The sequence below is a fragment of the Diplotaxodon limnothrissa genome, linkage group LG8, assembly GCF_057381915.1.
Source record: "Diplotaxodon limnothrissa isolate DT_005_m linkage group LG8, D_limnothrissa_male_GT1.1, whole genome shotgun sequence".
NCBI classification, from domain to species: Eukaryota; Metazoa; Chordata; class Actinopteri; order Cichliformes; family Cichlidae; genus Diplotaxodon; species Diplotaxodon limnothrissa.
In genome coordinates, this window is record NC_140603.1 from 3,830,079 (window position 1) to 3,849,555 (window position 19,477).

Consider the following 19,477-nt stretch of genomic DNA (forward strand, 5'->3'; position numbering starts at 1 on the left):
AGAAAGTAGCTCGTCCACAGAAGGACTGGTAGCTCCCCTTACGATAAGGGTTCAGATCGCGCGAACAGGTGTGAAATGTGTGTGTTTAGTTAGTTTGTTTGTTTGCTTGTTTTAATCAATTTTAAATCATGCTTTTTATTTGTTTGTGTTTCTAATGTCTCTGTAAAGCACTTTGAATCACCTTGTTGTTGAATTGTGCTATACAAATAAATTTGCCTTGCCTTGCCTTGCCTTACTAAGACATTTGCCAAGTGCCACTGTTCAACTGATTGCTAACGTAAAAACAACAACACAGCACATAGGCATGCAGATACGGCCAAGACCATTAGCTGAAATTTGAACGGCTGACAATCAGAAACTGTTCCCACACAACAACTAGAGAGTTTAATGCCAATGTTTGAAAAAGTGGTGAATGGCTAGACTGGGTTGAGATGTTAGGACTGCAGTAACTCAAATAAACACTCGTTAAAACAAGGTATGCAAAAGAGCATCTCGAAATGCGCAAAACCTTGAAGCAGATGTACTACAGCAGCAGAAGACCACACTGTGCACCATTCCTGTCAGCTACAAACAGGGAGTTGATGCTTTGGCATGAGCTCACCATAACTGGACGACAGAAGATTGCAACAATGTTGCCTGATCTGAGAATTTTGCTTAAACAACATGAAAGCAACGATCTATCCTGCCTCATGTTAATGGTTCAGCCTGCTGGTGGTCTAATAGTGTGGGAGATATTTTCTGGGAACACTTTAGGTCCTTTAGTAACCCAACCACACACCCTGTGCATGCAACTTTTTTTTCCTTTCCTCTCTTAGTGTGTGTGCCTTTGTGTCTTCCAGGGGACAGACTGGTGAAGGTGAATGGGCAGAGCATTCTGGGGAAAACCTACTCTCAGGTTATAGCACTCATCCAAAACAGGTTGGAGATTTTTTTTTTTTACATCTCATTGATTACATCTAAATTCTTTATCAAGGATTAGACTCATTTTTATGGTATTATTTATTATTTTTTTGTAGTGAAAACATTCTGGAGCTCTCTATTATGCCAAAAGATGAGGATGTGTTGCAGTTGGTAAGTGTGAGTATAGTCTTTCTTTAATATTCTCTTCTTCTCTTCTTTTCCCTTGTGACTTGTGTAACCATCAGTGAGCTAGCCATCAGTGTAACAACAGGGGTTTAAATTTCTGCTTCAGTTCATTCAGAAACTGTTCAAATGTTTGTGCATGGACAGAAAGGACTTCATTATCAGCTGGCATGCACAGGTAACTGTGTAATTAATTAATTCTGTTAAAAGAGAAGGGGATGAGATAAAAATAGATCACCCAACAAAGAACCTGTTGAAAATGCTTTGAAGTTTTACAAGCTGGGTTCCAATGTTGGTTGTACGGTAAAGATTTACAGACAAAAAGCCAGAAAAAGTGCTGCATAGTGCATCCTGACTGACTTTGCCCACTCTGCCCTCTTGCTGCCCCTGCTGTTCATCCTGTATTTCGATTTTACATTGTCTCCTCCCCCCTGCTGTCCTCAGGCATACTCCAAGGACGCCTACATGAAAGGCAATGAGCCATACTCAAGTAAAGCCCGAAACCTCCCAGAGCCACCACCTCCTTACTATCCGTCAAACAAGCCCAGCTCTACTTCCTCACAGACTAGCCGCAACATTTACAGCTCCCTTGACAACTGGCAGTGTCGAACCAGCCCTGTCACCCCACCATTAGACAACCGCCGCCCTGCTGCTTCTACTCCCCCCGAGTGTTGGTTTAGGAGTCCTGAGGATCCAAGCGTTCGATTTGCCCCATTGGGGGGACACCGCGGACGGTCCTCATCTGCCGTTACTGCACTGGACTTTCACTTTGTTAACCACAATGCAGCCATCGCTTCTGCAACTCTACCTCCACCTCGGAAAGCTCCTGCCCATGTTCATGTTGGCACCCTCTACCACCAGCAACTGTCAGACTATAGCCACATTCATGGCACAGAATGCATCTCACCCCAGTATCGCAGTATATCTCAGGATCATTTAGCTGAGCTGGGGTTGGGCTTAACAGTTACTCCCAAACCATCAGCTACTGCTGTGGCTTCTTTAGAGCAACGGAGAAGAGAAACCTTCCTGCATCACCAGGCAGCTGCTGCTGCCCACTATTCCTGTTGGTTCAGCAGCTGTGGTAGTTCATCAGGACCAGCAAAGAAGTCCTGTTCAGAGACCCTGCTGGCAGCCTATGCCGAATATGAGCACAACTACGGACGTTCTATGGAAACACTGGCCCAAGCCTCCGCTCTGGTCAGTCCACATTCTGAACAGACTTCACAAAGCTCCAACATGATAAAATTCAACATACAAAAAGACCTGAGAACCTCAGAACCTCAGCACCAAAGCACAGGAAAATCATCTATCACAACTGCTTCTACAGGGCCTCCCAGTGAGAGACAGTCAGGTCAGCAAGTAGCAGAGCCCCAGAAAAGGAGAGGAAGAGAGGAAGAGCAAGTGGGCTACAAAAGCTACAGCCCTACTTTTTCCCACAAAGCTGGTCATGTCTTTCAGCAAGCCCACTCCTTTAGAGAGCCTGGCTACAGCAGCCCTCACCTTGACTGGAGGCCTGCCACCAGAGACAGCCCTGCTGATACTGATGTAGGGTCCAAGTTCATTACCCCTCAGTCTGCATTAGAGGAGGAGATAATGGAGCTTGGGGAGCACCGAGAAGTCATCTCCCCTGTATCCGTGACTCAAGAGGTGGTCCTAAGGCAGAAGCTGCCTCCAGGTCGTCATACACCCATTCAGACTCTGCAACATTCGAACTACAACACACCTGTGGAGTCCACAGAGCTGCCTGGTTTGACACTCTGCACCTCTCCTGTTCCTGCAGAGACTATTCCCAACCGCAGGTCCAGCGGCAACCTGGCACAGAATGTATTTGATTCCTTATCCTCTATTCCCTTCATAGGTTAGTAACCTTTCCTCAAACTTGCATAGTTATACGGTGTCAGATTGTAACAAATTTAAAGGTTATAATGAATGCTTTTAAATTGGATATTTACAACAATGTTAAAAGTGCTATTTTATGTCATTATTCATTATTCTCAACATTTCTTGTCTAGTCTGCTGACAGATGGAGAGAAATAAAATATATCAAAGAGATCTTTAATATTTGATCCAAAACTAAAACTTGAGGGTTAGTTCACAAAACTTACAAAAAATGCCACTGAAGGCACAAATAATCTTTAAGATCCTGTCAGCTAGGCAAATAGCTCAGCAGCATTGTCTCAAAAGCACTGTGAGTGCCAGTCTTTTTACCATTTATCAAAATTATATCACAATATTTCAAGAAAAGTTGCAGTAAAAGTATTTTTGTCAATATAGTAAAAAAACCCAAAAAAACCAACAATGTTTCACTGACGTTTGCAGCATGGAGCACCAGGTCACATTTATATGTGTGAGTAAATGGTAAAATGGTAAATGGCCTGTATTTATATAGCGCTTTTCTAGTCCCTAAGGACCCCAAAGTGCTTTACATATCCAGTCATCCACACATTCACACACTGGTGATGGCAGCTACATTGTAGCCACAGCCACCCTGGGGCGCACTGACAGAGGCGAGGCTGCCGGACACTGGCGCCACCGGGCCCTCTGACCACCACCAGTAGGCAACGGGTGAAGTGTCTTGCCCAAGGACACAAAGACCGAGAATGTCCAAGCCGGGGCTCGAACCGGCAACCTTCCGATTACAAGACGAACTCCCAACTCTTGAGCCACGATAAATAAATACAGGGCATTTTTTCCACCCTTTTTTATTGAGTTACACACTGCCTAATCTATTTAACCATGGTGTCAGCAGCAGCAGTATTACACCTAGTGGCAAGGCATAAATCAAATGTAGGCCTAAAAATTATTTAGGTAGGTTTTTGTTTGGTTGGTTGGTTGGTTGGTTGTTCCCCCTGAAAAACGAAGTAAAAATATAAAATAACTGCTTTACAGTTAAATTCAATAATAAGTGAAGTAACTTAACCTCTTACCTTTTCAGGCTTTACAGGAGCCACAATATTGTCACATAATTGTCACAAAATTGAAACTGAAAAATGGTTTTTGTGATGTTAAATCATGGTCGAGCTTTTAACCAGCTGCCTAAAGCCCATCAGCATCAGTAGCTTTCATCCATCATCTGCTCTTCCTATCGTATGGAGTGCAACTAGCAAACACAAGAGTCGTGTTTACATTTAGGTTGCACATCACCAGCTGCTAGTATCTCCTCTTTCGGGGTCTAGTTTTACTCAACACTGTTTTTGTTTTACAACAATCCTCGATTCCACAGGTATCGTGGGACAACAGCAATGATATCACAATATCACATTTTTAAATGTGATATTTAAATAAATAATTTAAATTGTGTGAAGTCATTCTTCCGTGGATCTTGCCACGCTCCTGTGCATTATACCTGGCTCTGAAGATTGCGTAGCCCTCCGGTGCTGTTGGCTCGTCTGGCTTCACAAGTTTGAAAAAACAAAGCGCTGACCAGTCCTGAATGCACTGCTGCATAGATGCGCTGTATCAGAGGTGCCGAATCATAACAGATGGTAACTTTGGCTGAAACAAGAAGACACAAAAAAACAACAGCTAAAAAGTAGGTCTGACTCTAAGCAATCTATGACGTTTGCAACAGACCACCATGTTAATTCAAAAAGGCCTCGCTTGCCTCAGTTAAGGTCGTGTTCATGACTCAACAATAAGAATTTAAAAAAAAAAATAGCTTCCATGGGTGATTTTCCAGTTTTCCTACCTTACAGCCTACACAAAAAAATTGCCTGACCATAAACCATCTTAAACTGAACATACCTAATAATGAGGCTGAATTTGAACAGTTTGCTGCTTAACTCAAATATACATTTTTTTTTCTTTTTCTTTTTTTTTACCAACAAATACTGTTTTAAGATCCTCCTGGCAGCAAACAAAAAAGCCCAAACAAAATGTTGGAATCAGGAAAGTCTCCCTAATACCACGTTGTTTGTCAATATTGTCATGCATATAGATTCACTGGAACAAATAACATTTTATTATTAGCCATAGCAACTAGCTGCTACTTTGATGAAATTTAAAAGACAGCTAACATGGCTAGTGAATAATTGATAATTATTAAAAACCTATGTTTGCTGTGTGTGCTGACCAGGCTGACATTTAGTGATTCTATTTATGACTCACTGTTGTTACAACAGGAGCTTTACTGACCCATTAAGTGTTATTCAGTGATGCGCACATCAACTCCTGTTCATGAGTTCAGCTGCTACTCAGGGGAGGAGAGTGCCTGTCTGTCTGCAGCAGTGCTGTGTGATAAAGTGTGTCAGCTGGAAGAGGTGAAGACACTTTGTATCCATATTGTTGCAAATAATTATCTAATCCAGTAGTAATGGTCACTTTATTATTGTGTCACAAGTGTTTGTCACAATGTGTAACAAGTCTAGCTTCTTGTGAAAAATGTTTCTAGATTAGACTCTTAAGTAATGTTAAGAACGAGATAAATATCACAAAGTGCTTCACATCAAAAATGTTTAAAGAAACAAATCAAAACAAAAATTACACAAAAGCGAGCCTAAAAAGAGTTCTAGATGAGTTTCAGGTACATTTCACAAGACATCACTGAGTCCAGATCTCAGGCTCAGTAGGAGAGCAAGAAAAAAAAAGTTACTGAACAGGTCATCTACTGCTTTCCAAAAGTGACTATACGTGACTATAATAGTAAGTTCCAGTTTTTTGTATTCAACTTCATGCTTCTTTATAGAAGAACATACTTTCTGTCTAATAAGATTGCACATCTAAAGCAGTGTTTTAGCATACGACCTTGTTAGCATGGCAGGCTAAAATCCCATGCTATGTGAAAGCAAAGTATAAAAACTATTTTTTTACTCCACACTATATATTTTATGTTTACTCATTAACCCATCGACCAGTGTCTCAGTCAATTGTTGGCTTTTTTGTTGTAACCTCGGCTTCTGTCTCCTTCTCCTCTTTTTCTCTCTGACTTACTTTGCGTATTTACAGGTAGTATTAAAAATCGACGATCCTCTTACCTACTCGCCATCACCACTGAGAGATCCAGGTCCTGTGATGAAGGTCTCAACACCTTCAGGGAAGAAAGCCCTGTCTTCTCGTAAGTCGAGAATCCTGGAAATGAAATTTGATGGCTTTGTGTCATTCCAGATATGAGGCCATTTTCCACCTCAGAGACTCAGTTGAACTTTTTTTGTGATTTGTGTGTCCACTACATAGGACATAAATGAATGTCCAGGTCAGGAGGTTAAAGTGGTTTTTACAGAGTAAAAGTCAAATTGTACAACAATTAGAACACAACTGATGTCATAGAGAAATAAATAATAACATAAATAACAAAAGTACGTCAACAGAAGTTAACTTTTTAACAGAGCTGGAATGAGCCCTGGTGCCACAGACTGGCTTAAGTCTTGTACAAGGGACAACTAATAGATTTTGAGCTTATGAGTTAAGACAGCGAACAGCAGTGTACTTAACAATTAGTTCAGATATGTAGTCTGGACTCAGTGCTCCCTGTGGTCGCTCACAGTGGACATATGTCCACTGTGAGCGACCATCTTTGAACAGAGGCGGGGGTTTACGACACCAACTCTCTGCCATCTATAATCCAGTTTTGAGATCCCTTCCCAGACGCCTTAACGCCCACTCACATCCTGGGCCATCTGACCTCAGGAATTCGCATGATAAGGTGGGGCCAGGTTTCACAATGAACACACCCGAAACTCTGGCTGATTGGGACCCACACCCAGTTTCACACCTTGGCTCAGGCGATTAGAGGATCAACAGGGGGTCCTTTTGTCCCTCTGTGGGGGGAAACTCCCACTAGGTTTACAGTGGGGCAAAAAAGTATTTAGTCAGCCACCGATTGTGCAAGTTCCCCCACCTAAAATGATGACAGAGGTCAGTAATTTGCACCAGAGGTACACTTCAACTGTGAGAGACAGAATGTGAAAAAAAAATCCATGAATCCACATGGTAGGATTTGTAAAGAATTTATTGGTAAATCAGGGTGGAAAATAAGTATTTGGTCACCTCAAACAAGGAAAATCTCTGGCTCTCACAGACCTGTAACGTCTTCTGTAAGAAGCTTTTCTGTCCCCCACTCGTTACCTGTATGAATGGCACCTGTTTGAACTCATCATCTGTATAAAAGACACCTGTCCACAGCCTCAAACAGTCAGACTCCAAACTCCGCCATGGCCAAGACCAAAGAGCTTTCGAAGGACACCAGGAAAAGTATTGTAGACCTGCACCAGACTGGAAAGAGTGAATCTACAATAGGCAAGCAGCTTGGTGTGAAAAAATCAACTGTGGGAGCAATCATCAGAAAATGGAAGACATACAAGACCACTGATAATCTCCCTCGATCTGGGGCTCCACGCAAGATCTCATCCCGTGGGGTCAAAATGATTATGAGAACGGTGAGCAAAGATCCCAGAACCACACGGGGGGACCTGGTGAATGACCTGCAGAGAGCTGGGACCAAAGTAACAAAGGTCACCATCAGTAACACACTACAACGGCAGGGAATCAAATCCCGCAGTGCCAGACGTGTTCCGCTGCTGAAGCCAGTGCATGTCCAGGCCCGTCTGAAGTTTGCCAGAGAGCACATGGATGATACAGCAGAGGATTGGGAGAATGTCATGTGGTCAGATGAAACCAAAGTAGAACTTTTTGGTATAAACTCAACTCGTCGTGTTTGGAGGAAGAAGAATACTGAGTTGCATCCCAAGAACACCATACCTACTGTGAAGCATGGGGGTGGAAACATCATGCTATGGGGCTGTTTTTCTGCCAAGGGGACAGGACGACTGATCCGTGTTAAGGACAGAATGAATGGGGCCATGTATCGTGAGATTTTGAGCCAAAACCTCCTTCCATCAGTGAGAACTTTGAAGATGAAACGAGGCTGGGTCTTCCAACATGACAATGATCCAAAACACACCGCCCGGGCAACAAAGGAGTGGCTCCGTAAGAAGCATTTGAAAGTCCTGGAGTGGCCTAGCCAGTCTCCAGACCTCAACCCCATAGAAAATCTATGGCGGGAGTTGAAAGTCCGTGTTGCTCGGCGACAGCCCCAAAACATCACTGCTCTCGAGAAGATCTGCATGGAGGAATGGGCCAAAATACCAGCTACTGTGTGTGCAAACCTGGTAAAGACCTATAGTAAACGTTTGACCTCTGTTATTGCCAACAAAGGTTATGTTACAAAGTACTGAGTTGTATTTTTGTTATTGACCAAATACTTATTTTCCACCCTGATTTACGAATAAATTCTTTACAAATCCTACCATGTGAATTCATGGATTTTTTTTTTCACATTCTGTCTCTCACAGTTGAAGTGTACCTCTGGTGCAAATTACTGACCTCTGTCATCATTTTAGGTGGGGGAACTTGCACAATCGGTGGCTGACTAAATACTTTTTTGCCCCACTGTATATCTGGGACTCTCCACCATTTGAACTTAGAACTGAAGAAGCTTCTCGGTCTTCAAGTAACTTAAAGAAGTCCAGATGCTTTTCTTTGCAAGCTCCTTTGATCACTGTTTGACATCACAAATGCACTTCTGGAGGAATGGTCACAGATTCCCATTAATGCACTCCTAAAATTTGTGGAAAGCTTTCCCTAAAAAGTTCAAGCTGTCATAGCTACAAATGGTGCTGACATTATATTAAACGTTATGGCTTAAGAATGGAATGTCAGTCAGTTTCATATGCATGTAAGGATCTGAACAACTTTTTCTGTGCAGGTAATTTTGCTCATTGGTCTAAGCTGATTCAAAATTTTTACGGAACATCATGAATCCAGTGATTCTGACACAATAGTGAAATCAGAAAGGCTCAAAGGAATGAGTAATGAAGTGCAAACATGCAAACATTCATGCCTGACGTACTGTGAAAAAAGTTAATCTTCTAGTTTAACCAAATAATACAGAGTAATCAATAAAACTTTAAAAACTTGAATTTTATTGCAATATACCGTCTATATCTGTAACTCGTTTGCTGTCTGCTCCACAGTAAACTACCAAAAAGGGTCAAGAGCTTTTTCACGGATGGGGTGAGTCACTCTCATTTCTAAATTCTTGACCTGGATATTGTCATATGTGTTTTCTATATTTAGTTCATTGATGTTTACAGGAACCCAGTAACCACTGTCTTTGTAAGTTCCATAAGAATAGAATAGAATAGCTCTTTATTTTTTATTGTACATGTACAACAAAATTGTGGGTGCTCCACACCAACTGTGCCGGAGTAAAATATAAATAGCAACAGGAATAAATAGCAAACAGGAGAAATATATACAATCAAGAGGGATATGTACAAAAATAAGAAAAAGGCACACAAAGTTGCAAAGTGCTTGGAAATAGTGCAAAGAAAATTAAATACTTGGTCTGAGTAGAGTCTGTGGTGGGAGTTACTCAGACCATGGCTCAGATTAGTGAGGTGAGTGGGCAGAGTGGGATGTGGGGGTTTGTCAACAGTCCAAATGGCCCAGGGGAAGAAGCTGTTTGTTAGACTGAAGGTGTTGGACCTGATTGACCTGTGGTGCCAACCAGAGGGAAGCGGGTCAATCAGGTGGTGAGCGGGGTGCAATGGCTCTGGTTTTCCTGAGACAGGAGGATCTGGCAATGGCCGAGGGTAGGCAACCCCTGCGTGCCAAACACCCAGGCAGTAGGAAAGCACACTCTCCACTGACGAGCAGTAGAAGGCCAACAGCAGCTTCTGGTCCAGATTATTCTTCCTCAAGACACAGAGGAAGTGCAGCCACTGCTGGGCCTTCTTTACCGGGGTGTTGGTGTTGTGAGTCCAGGTGAGATCAGCAGAGATGTGGGTTCCCAGAAATGGAGTTATTGAGGCTGGTTGGTGAGGAAGTCTTTGATCCAGGAGCAGGTGGCAGGGGGGGATCTGAAGATGGTTCCGTTTGGTGGTGAGGATGTCTAGGATTATGGTGTTGAATGCTGAGCTATAGCCCATGAAGAGCATGCACACATAGCTCTTCATGTTCTCCAGATGGCTCAGTGCTCTGTGAAGGGTGATGGTGATGGCATCCTCTGTGGACTGATTTGCTCTGTAAGCAAACTGTTGGGGGTTGAGGGAGGGGAGTAGAGAGTTTTTGATGTGCTGTGACACTATCCACTCAACACACTTCATGAATACAGACATGAGGGCTATAGGCCTGTAGTCAATAAGGCTGTCTATACCAGTCTTTGGATGTGAGTGATGATGGGGGCTCTCAGACAGGTGGGAACAGTGGCATGAGCCGCGAGGTGGGGGGGGCAAAGAAACCGAGTGAAGAAGGTGTTGAGCTCCTTTGTGAGTTTGTGGCCGCTGTTACGGGTTGGGGGCTCTGGCCTTTGTAGTTGGTGAGGGCTTGGATGCTAGAGGTTATTATAAGTGAGGAAGTCCTGTATCCTCCTGTAGGCCTCCTTGGCTTGTTTGATGTCTCTACTCAGTTCGGCTCTGGCAGTGCTGCACAGAGAACTGTCCCTAAGCTTGAAGGCAAAGTTAAGAGTTCTTATCAGAGCCTGCACTTCACTCATCATCCAAGGTTTTTGGTTAGGAAAAACCCAGATAGTTTTTCTGTCACTGTCAAATTCTCCACACAGCACTTAATGTAGAAAAGGCCAGACTGAGTGCAAGTCTCCACGTCCTGCTTTTTGAAGATGGACCAGTCTTGTTAGATCGAAACATAATACTTCCACAATGCGTTTCAGTCTTTGGAAAGTCTGCAAGCCCAAGAGGACGCCCGATCCAAGCGCCACTCCACCTCTGAGCTGGGTATCATCACCTTCAGTGATGTTCACAAGGAGGGCTGGCTGCACTACAAACAGATTCTGACAGAGAAGGGAAAGGTAAAAATAAAAGAAGAAGAAAAAACCCCACTGTGTCTGCATTTATGCAGGATGTCTTTTCTAATGCTTGTCCGTGTCCAGGTGTTAGCAAACTAAAAAGAGATGGCCAGCTCTTATGTAAGGACACTTATTCCGACTTTCCACTTAGTGTTTGCTGAAAAGGAGAGAGGGGTTTCTGAGATCACCAAAGAAAACACCTGCCTCCTGGCTACACCTAGAAAGTCTTTCCACAAAACACATAAACGTTATCGGCCCTGGAAAAGACCAACAACACCCACCAGGAATAAGTTTTGAAAACAACGCAAACTAAATTTACACCAAATGGACCAACACACACACACAGACACACACACACACACACCTCTTCAAATGCCTCCTTCAAGTTGGTTGGGCAAATTTCCATATACCCTCAAGTAAGCATAATTGTATTGTGAGATTTGCTGTTGAACGGTGCATCCTGATTTGGTATTTGCCTGTGATAATAAATATATTAATACACCTATCAGACACAGCATCAAAACAAAACTCTGTACAATACTGTATAGGTCATCTTTATGTTGCCAAACCAGCATCAGGCAAAGAACTCTGGCTAAATGTTTAAGTTCTTTAAAATATGACATACACCTTCCAGTGTCATGTGAAGAAATGAGTTTCAGCGAGCCAATCAGGTAGTTTCAGTTGCTAAACGGTACATTTTTTTAAGGTTATGCCTTCTCTTCATCTTTCTTCATGACAGAAAGTTGGTGGGAGTATGCGACCGTGGAGACGCGCCTTCTCCGTTCTCCGCTCCCATTCACTCTTCCTTTACAAAGACAAGCGAGATGCAGTGATTCACGGGGCAGGAGCAGGACCCGGTCAGGTTGAACATTGTCCAATCAGCATCCGCTGTTGCTTGATTGACATTGCCTACAGTGAAACCAAGCGGAAACACACCTTGAGGTTGACCACGCAGGATTTCTGCGAGTACCTGCTTCAGGCCGAGGATAGCGATGACATGCTGGCATGGATCAAGGTTATTAGGGAGAATAGCAAAACAGATAACGAGGTATGAATAATATTTGCTAGTTTGCACTGGCTGCACAAACACATACACCAAACTAATTTGTGGCTTTCATTCTTTATAGGAGATTGGTTTCTCAAGACAGGCTCTCATCAACAAGAAGCTGAATGACTACAAGAAACACAGGTCAGGATGAATAATTATATTAAGTAAAAAGTCTGCGCCTTACAGTAATTAGAAGTCACTGTAATTCTGGGCTTGAAGATTGCCACAAATCATACTTTAAACTGCAATTTCCCCAAATTACAAATAAAACTGTAGTCATCATGAAAAGAATTTGGAATATACAGAACATTTCCCAAAATATTGCCAAAAGTATTCACTCATCCATCCAAATCATTGAATTCAGGTGTTCCAATCACTTCCATGGCCACAGGTGTATAAAATCAAGTACACAGGCATGTAGGCTGCTTCTACAAAGAATGAAAGAATGGGTCCGTCAGGTTCAGGCCAAGAACGGGACCCAAATGCAGGACTTTCCAAAATAGAGAGTGAGTTTATTTATAGTGAAGATAGTTGAATAGTGATAGTAATGTGACAATTTCCAAAACACATGTCTTCCGTTGTGGTGCTTCTGACTCCCACACAGTGCTCGTGGACCATTGCGTGAATGGTGAAAACTCCAGCTCTTCGTATATATAACCTTCCGGCCTGATGATGCGCGTAAACCGCCACTCTGGAAACACACGCACACACTCAAAAACAAATACAGTGGGGCAAAAAAGTATTTAGTCGCCACCGATTGTGCAAGTTCCCCCACCTAAAATGATGACAGAGGTCAGTAATTTGCACCAGAGGTACACTTCAACTGTGAGAGACAGAATGTGAAAAAAAATCCATGAATCCACATGGTAGGATTTGTAAAGAATTTATTCGTAAATCAGGGTGGAAAATAAGTATTTGGTCAATAACAAAAATACAACTCAATACTTTGTAACATAACCTTTGTTGGCAATAACAGAGGTCAAACGTTTACTATAGGTCTTTACCAGGTTTGCACACACAGTAGCTGGTATTTTGGCCCATTCCTCCATGCAGATCTTCTCGAGAGCAGTGATGTTTTGGGGCTGTCGCCGAGCAACACGGACTTTCAACTCCCGCCACAGATTTTCTATGGGGTTGAGGTCTGGAGACTGGCTAGGCCACTCCAGGACTTTCAAATGCTTCTTACGGAGCCACTCCTTTGTTGCCCGGGCGGTGTGTTTTGGATCATTGTCATGTTGGAAGACCCAGCCTCGTTTCATCTTCAAAGTTCTCACTGATGGAAGGAGGTTTTGGCTCAAAATCTCACGATACATGGCCCCATTCATTCTGTCCTTAACACGGATCAGTCGTCCTGTCCCCTTGGCAGAAAAACAGCCCCATAGCATGATGTTTCCACCCCCATGCTTCACAGTAGGTATGGTGTTCTTGGGATGCAACTCAGTATTCTTCTTCCTCCAAACACGACGAGTTGAGTTTATACCAAAAAGTTCTACTTTGGTTTCATCTGACCACATGACATTCTCCCAATCCTCTGCTGTATCATCCATGTGCTCTCTGGCAAACTTCAGACGGGCCTGGACATGCACTGGCTTCAGCAGCGGAACACGTCTGGCACTGCGGGATTTGATTCCCTGCCGTTGTAGTGTGTTACTGATGGTGACCTTTGTTACTTTGGTCCCAGCTCTCTGCAGGTCATTCACCAGGTCCCCCCGTGTGGTTCTGGGATCTTTGCTCACCGTTCTCATGATCATTTTGACCCCACGGGATGAGATCTTGCGTGGAGCCCCAGATCGAGGGAGATTATCAGTGGTCTTGTATGTCTTCCATTTTCTGATGATTGCTCCCACAGTTGATTTTTTCACACCAAGCTGCTTGCCTATTGTAGATTCACTCTTCCCAGTCTGGTGCAGGTCTACAATACTTTTCCTGGTGTCCTTCGAAAGCTCTTTGGTCTTGGCCATGGCGGAGTTTGGAGTCTGACTGTTTGAGGCTGTGGACAGGTGTCTTTTATACAGATGATGAGTTCAAACAGGTGCCATTCATACAGGTAACGAGTGGGGGACAGAAAAGCTTCTTACAGAAGACGTTACAGGTCTGTGAGAGCCAGAGATTTTCCTTGTTTGAGGTGACCAAATACTTATTTTCCACCCTGATTTACCAATAAATTCTTTACAAATCCTACCATGTGCATTCATGGATTTTTTTTTCACATTCTGTCTCTCACAGTTGAAGTGTACCTCTGGTGCAAATTACTGACCTCTGTCATCATTTTAGGTGGGGGAACTTGCACAATCGGTGGCTGACTAAATACTTTTTTGCCCCACTGTACACATAAAGGAGGGAACCGGGAGGGGAGCCTTGACAATGAAGATAGAAAAAACATAACACACAGGCAGGTTAACCGGCGAGGACTGCCAGACCATGACAGGATCACTCTCAGGGGCACAGTGAATTCCTGCATGGTACCATGATAGAATGCCATTTGTGCAACAGTTAACTGTTATTGGTTTCATAACAAAGACGTCAACTCTGCCACAGAGTGGTAGGCCATGTAAAATCGCTGAGCAGGGTCAGCAGATGGCACATAGTGCATAGAGGGTGCCAACTTTCTCTAAACTTCATTTGGCCTTGCTGATTTGATCACGAGTAGTGTGTAGAGAGCTTCATAGAATGGGTTTCCATGGCTGAGCAGCTGCATCCAAGAATTCGATCACTGTGCAATCCAAAGCATCAAATGCAGTAGTGTAAAGCACGCCGGCACTGGACATTAGAGCAATGGAGACGTGTTCTCTGGAGTGAAGAATCATACTTGTCTGTTTGGCAATCTGATGAAGGAGTCTGGTGGTTGCCAGGGGAATGGTACTTATCTGACTGGTGGAGGGGGGAATATGGTGTGGGGTTGTTTTTCAGTGAAAGGAACTCTCAGTGCCACATGACTATCCATCCATTCTCTTACACTTTGCAGAGGACTGGAGCCTATCCAAGCTACCACAGGGTGAGAGGCAAGGTACACCCTGTACAGACTGCCAGTCTGATGCAGGGTTAACACAGAGAGACAGACAACCATTCGCACTCACATTCACACCTTTGGGCAATTTAGAATCACCAATAAATGCAACCCCACTAATTGTATGCCTTTGGACTGTGGGAGGAAGCTGGAGTACCTGGAGAGAACCCATGGAGACATGGGGAGAACACGCAAACTCCACATAGAAAGGCCCTTGCCAGAGGGTGGAGTCAAACTGAGGTTTCTGTGAGGCAACAGTCCTAACCACCAGGCCACCATGCCACCCAGATACCATTTGGACAACTTCATGTGAAGGTGTAATTGGTCCACTTGGATTTTTTAACATTTTTTTCTGTTTCCTGTTTTTTATTTAAACGTTGACATTTTATGATCCTGATGAAGACCACAAGCCAAAATGCGTTGGTCACTTGATAAAGTTGTTTCCCATTACTTTAAGTGCCACTGGAGTGTCCACGTCATGACAACTTCATTCTCCCAATTTTGTGGGAACTGGACCAGTCCAAAAAGCAAGGTCCATAAAGACATAAATGAGCAAGTGGGATGTGGAAGAAGTTGACTGGCCTGTAGAGAGTACTGACCTCGACAGAACACCTTTGGGAGGAATTAGAAAGAGAAGCCAAGTCTCCGTGTCCTTACAAATCCACTTCTGCAAGAAGGGCCACAAATAACTCTAATAAATCACACTCCTAAACTTTGTGGAAAACGTTCTGAGAAGAGGTGAAGCTGTTATAGCTGCAAAGAGGGCTGACCTAATAGAAACTCTATGAATTAAATTGGGGTTAACATGTTGCTTAAAGATACTTGGCATGCAGACTAGGGGCAGCCAGGGATCAAACCACCAACCTTCCAGTTAGTAGATGGCCTGCTCTACTGCCCGAGCTACAGCTATCCTGGCAATCAATGTCATTCAAGTGCATATACTTGTAAATATGGATATATACTTTTGGCAATATAGTGTATCAAAACCACTGCACCTTTTTATTTATTAATATCTTTTGAAGACACATCAAAACTAACAACTTCTGTTAACCTTGTTACATCCACTTAAACTAACATCCACACCTAAACCAACACGATGAGGTTAAAAATTGCCTAACTTTGTTGTTCTCTTTTGTGTAGTCTGACAGGTAGTAAGCTAGACTCCTCTCCCAGAGCCCATCGTATGATGCCGCCCTTCTTTCTGGCGAAAACTGACAACACTTCAGTGAACAGAGCTTCCAGATCTGGAGGGTCTAAACATGACTCTGGTTTGTGTTCTTCAGTATATATGACAAATCAAAGCAGCAAAAATGCTTAACTTAATTATGTATCCATTTATCTGCATCTGTGTGAGTCAGATGATAATAAGGCACTGTGGAGCATCAACATCATGAAGAAGGCCAAGAAGACAGGTGTTCCAAAGGCTTTTGGTGTACGTCTCGAGGACTGTCAGCCTGCTGTCAACCATAAGGTAAGTCAAAATTCATAGTAAAAAAAACTGCTTGGCTACAAGCAGAATCATTAAATAATCCCAAAATCAAACTGTCAAGTTAAAGTGGAGCAGACCTATAAATGTATTTTTTGCCTTGGGTCTATTGTAAATCAGTTTTTTCTTTGGTGAACTTTATTGTTTCTGTAAGTGGTTAAAACAAGTTAGCAGGGAAAAAAAGTTTGTTTTAAAATAATGTACAATAAAATAGGTTTCTAATGAGATTTTAAGTAAAACAAAGCCGTGTAGCTCATTGGAAAGTATGATAGGTATTTTACTGAAATTGATGTATTCAAGTTTTCTGAAAATCTTACGAATGCGATAACTCGAGAAAGCATTCACCTAGGATTTCAAACTGATACCACAGGTATATCTACTAAAAATCTCGGACAAGTTTTAATCTCAGTGACTTTGGACTGAAGGTCAGAGGTCAAGTTCTCTGAAAAAAACCAAGAGGGTCCAAATACCATCAGTGTGTTAGGTGCATCAGAGATGTAGACTTGGATGTACTCTAAGATTTCTAGTGTCCAGAGCAATGGTGATACAGGCAAGATGGTGACCATTTAAGACGGAGACTTGGAAAAGTTTGGACAGAGGTTCCAATGGAGTATTTAGTTGTTTGGCTATGAAGTGTCTTTGTAGACACTTCATTCTTACTCACGGGCTGAGTAGAGGTAAAAACCCTACTCAGCCCGTGAGTCTGTTAACACTTCAAAGGAGTCATCATCGAGGAGCTTAGCAGAAATCAAAAGATTGTATAAGGAGAAAGAACACTCCTTAAAAGTGCCCTGCTTTCAAGTGCCGCTGTGCTGTTGAAGTAATGTTTTCAGCTCAGCTGTTTGAATTCTAGAGATCATTGTGTTAGTAAAAAATCTCAGCCTTTTTCCAGTTGACTGGAGAAGGATTCCAGCTGAGACGAGGCTCTCTCTGTGGACTGAGAGGAACGGACAAAGATGGCGGTGTGATAGTGACTCTCTGATGCTTCTGAGAGATGTAAACTGTGAAAGGCAATTCATTTTGAGAGCAAATAATCTGCGCCATACTGTTACTTGTTAAAGCACTCATTCTTATTTGGTAGCAAGATGGTGGAGTGGTGTGCTCCACCACCTGGGCTCTCTGAGGGGAAAAAGCCTCCTAAAGATGATACAAGGAAACAAAGTTAGCAGAGTTTGTTAACAAGTAGAAATCTAAGCTAGAGTGAACTGACTGAAGGGCCGCAGAGCAGGGTGATGGCTGGGACAAAGGTAAGTCTACTGGTATACAAGCACATATTAAATCCACACTGACTTTGAAGGGGTCCTTTCCAGAGACAGCCTTCACATAGGGAAGCAAGCAAGAGACATTACCATTTGATGACCCATGTGTTATTGTATTGTCTTCTGCTGAGAGTATTTCTGATGAGGTGTCTGTGAGTAATAGTGTCAGGTGCTTTTACCAAGTATGTATGTTTGTTTGGTCATTTAAGTTCTCTTTATTCATTTTCAGTTTGTTTCTTAGTTTACTTCTGGTTTAGAGTTTCACCTTTTCACCTTTTTGGTGTGTCTTCTATTTGGATTTATTGACTTTATTTTCTGCTCCATTTTTGGATTTCTGCTATGCTTGAAAACGTTTCCTTTTGTTTAATAATTCCAGTTAAATAAAATAATCAAAAAGGCAGCTCAGTTGTTGAGCTGAAACTGGACCCTGTGAAGGCACTGTTAGAGCACAGAACACGGTATTTTGTCATTCTCTTAATTTGCTCGCCAATCTTGTCCATCTTATTGTCCAAGGTCCCCACTTTTCCCAAAAAGATCAATGGAACAGACAAAGACAAGCCACTAAAGCAACTGTTCCAGAAATAACTTATTTCAAATGACGTATATGTTCAGACGGAGTGTGATTGTCATGTGATGCTGAGGTTGTAGGTGAAAATCTGTTTGTTGAAATAGTTTTTTTATTGTCTATTTTTCCCTCTTTTGTCTCCCTTGCTTTCTCTTATCAGTTTGTTCCTCTAATAGTGGAGATGTGTTGTGGTGTTGTAGAGGCAACTGGTCTGGAGTACACTGGTATATACCGTGTACCAGGCAACAATGCCATGGTGTCTAACTTGCAGGAGCATCTCAACAAGGGCATGGACTTGAACACTGCTGAAGAGGTATGGAAACGAGCCCTGCTTTGCTTAGCAGACTACAGCAACTAATGTTACATCATGATGAGTTTTTTAAATGTTCAAAATTTTACATCTGAAACAGATTAAATTATTAGAAAACTATAGAGGAAATTTTTAACACAATAAAGATAAAGTCTGACTGTGGCAGGTCAGACTGAAAGTACATACCACTAAAGACTATAATCTAAGGAGCTGATTATAATCTATAATGACAGGAGCTGAAGTTATTTCTTTTGTCTTCCCTTTGAGTAACTGCAGCACCTTTTTTTCTAACTCTTAATTATTTCAAATCATCAAATTAATTTTAATATTAGACAAAGATAACCCAAGGACATTTATTTTAACTTATTAGGGGAAAAAGTTATCCAAACCTACCAAGTCCTAAATGAAAAATTGTTAAATTCTGATCAATGATCATGCTACTTGTCATTTTTCATATCCTTCCTGGTGAACTTGATGTGTTGGTCCACCGAGTTAATGTGATCAGCACCGTGAACAAACTCTGTGGACCAACACATCAAGTTCACCAGAGAGGAAAGACCATCTCTGAATTGAGGAGGTGATCTAAAGGGTAAACCTTTGCCATCTTACAATGCTGTGATTGCAGCCATTCCCCAACTTTTTGTAAATTATGCTTATGGCCACTGATCAATAGCCATTGATCAATGGTCTTTGATCAGTGGTTGTTGATCAATGACCATGACAATTTGCATATTAATGATCAAGGAACTGGCCTCACAGCCCATTGTTCGCCAGCGGTGCTAGTTTCAGTCACTGTGCAAAGGTACTGCTTAAAGGTTAGGCAAAGCTGTGGTCAGCTGAGACTGAAGAAGTCAGCTGGATGAGTGACAAAACATTTCGTCCCCTGAAAACGCTACGTCCCGATGAAAAGAATACCT

General features: G+C 42.5%; 1 protein-coding gene across 1 annotated transcript in view; it reads left to right on the forward strand.

The window, feature by feature from the left end:
* The window catches only part of LOC146626131 (rho GTPase-activating protein 23-like), an 82,087-nt gene that overhangs the window by 53,551 nt on the left and 9,059 nt on the right, over positions 1-19,477 (forward strand). Inside the window, exons 5-15 of the mRNA XM_085361166.1 lie at positions 840-918; positions 1,017-1,077; positions 1,528-2,941; positions 6,028-6,136; positions 9,054-9,093; positions 10,751-10,888; positions 11,625-11,933; positions 12,013-12,074; positions 16,081-16,208; positions 16,299-16,411; positions 18,411-18,563. Coding sequence (XP_085217292.1) covers positions 840-918; positions 1,017-1,077; positions 1,528-2,941; positions 6,028-6,136; positions 9,054-9,093; positions 10,751-10,888; positions 11,625-11,933; positions 12,013-12,074; positions 16,081-16,208; positions 16,299-16,411; positions 18,411-18,563 — 2,606 coding nt within the window. The remainder of the gene's footprint in view (positions 1-839; positions 919-1,016; positions 1,078-1,527; positions 2,942-6,027; positions 6,137-9,053; positions 9,094-10,750; positions 10,889-11,624; positions 11,934-12,012; positions 12,075-16,080; positions 16,209-16,298; positions 16,412-18,410; positions 18,564-19,477) is intronic.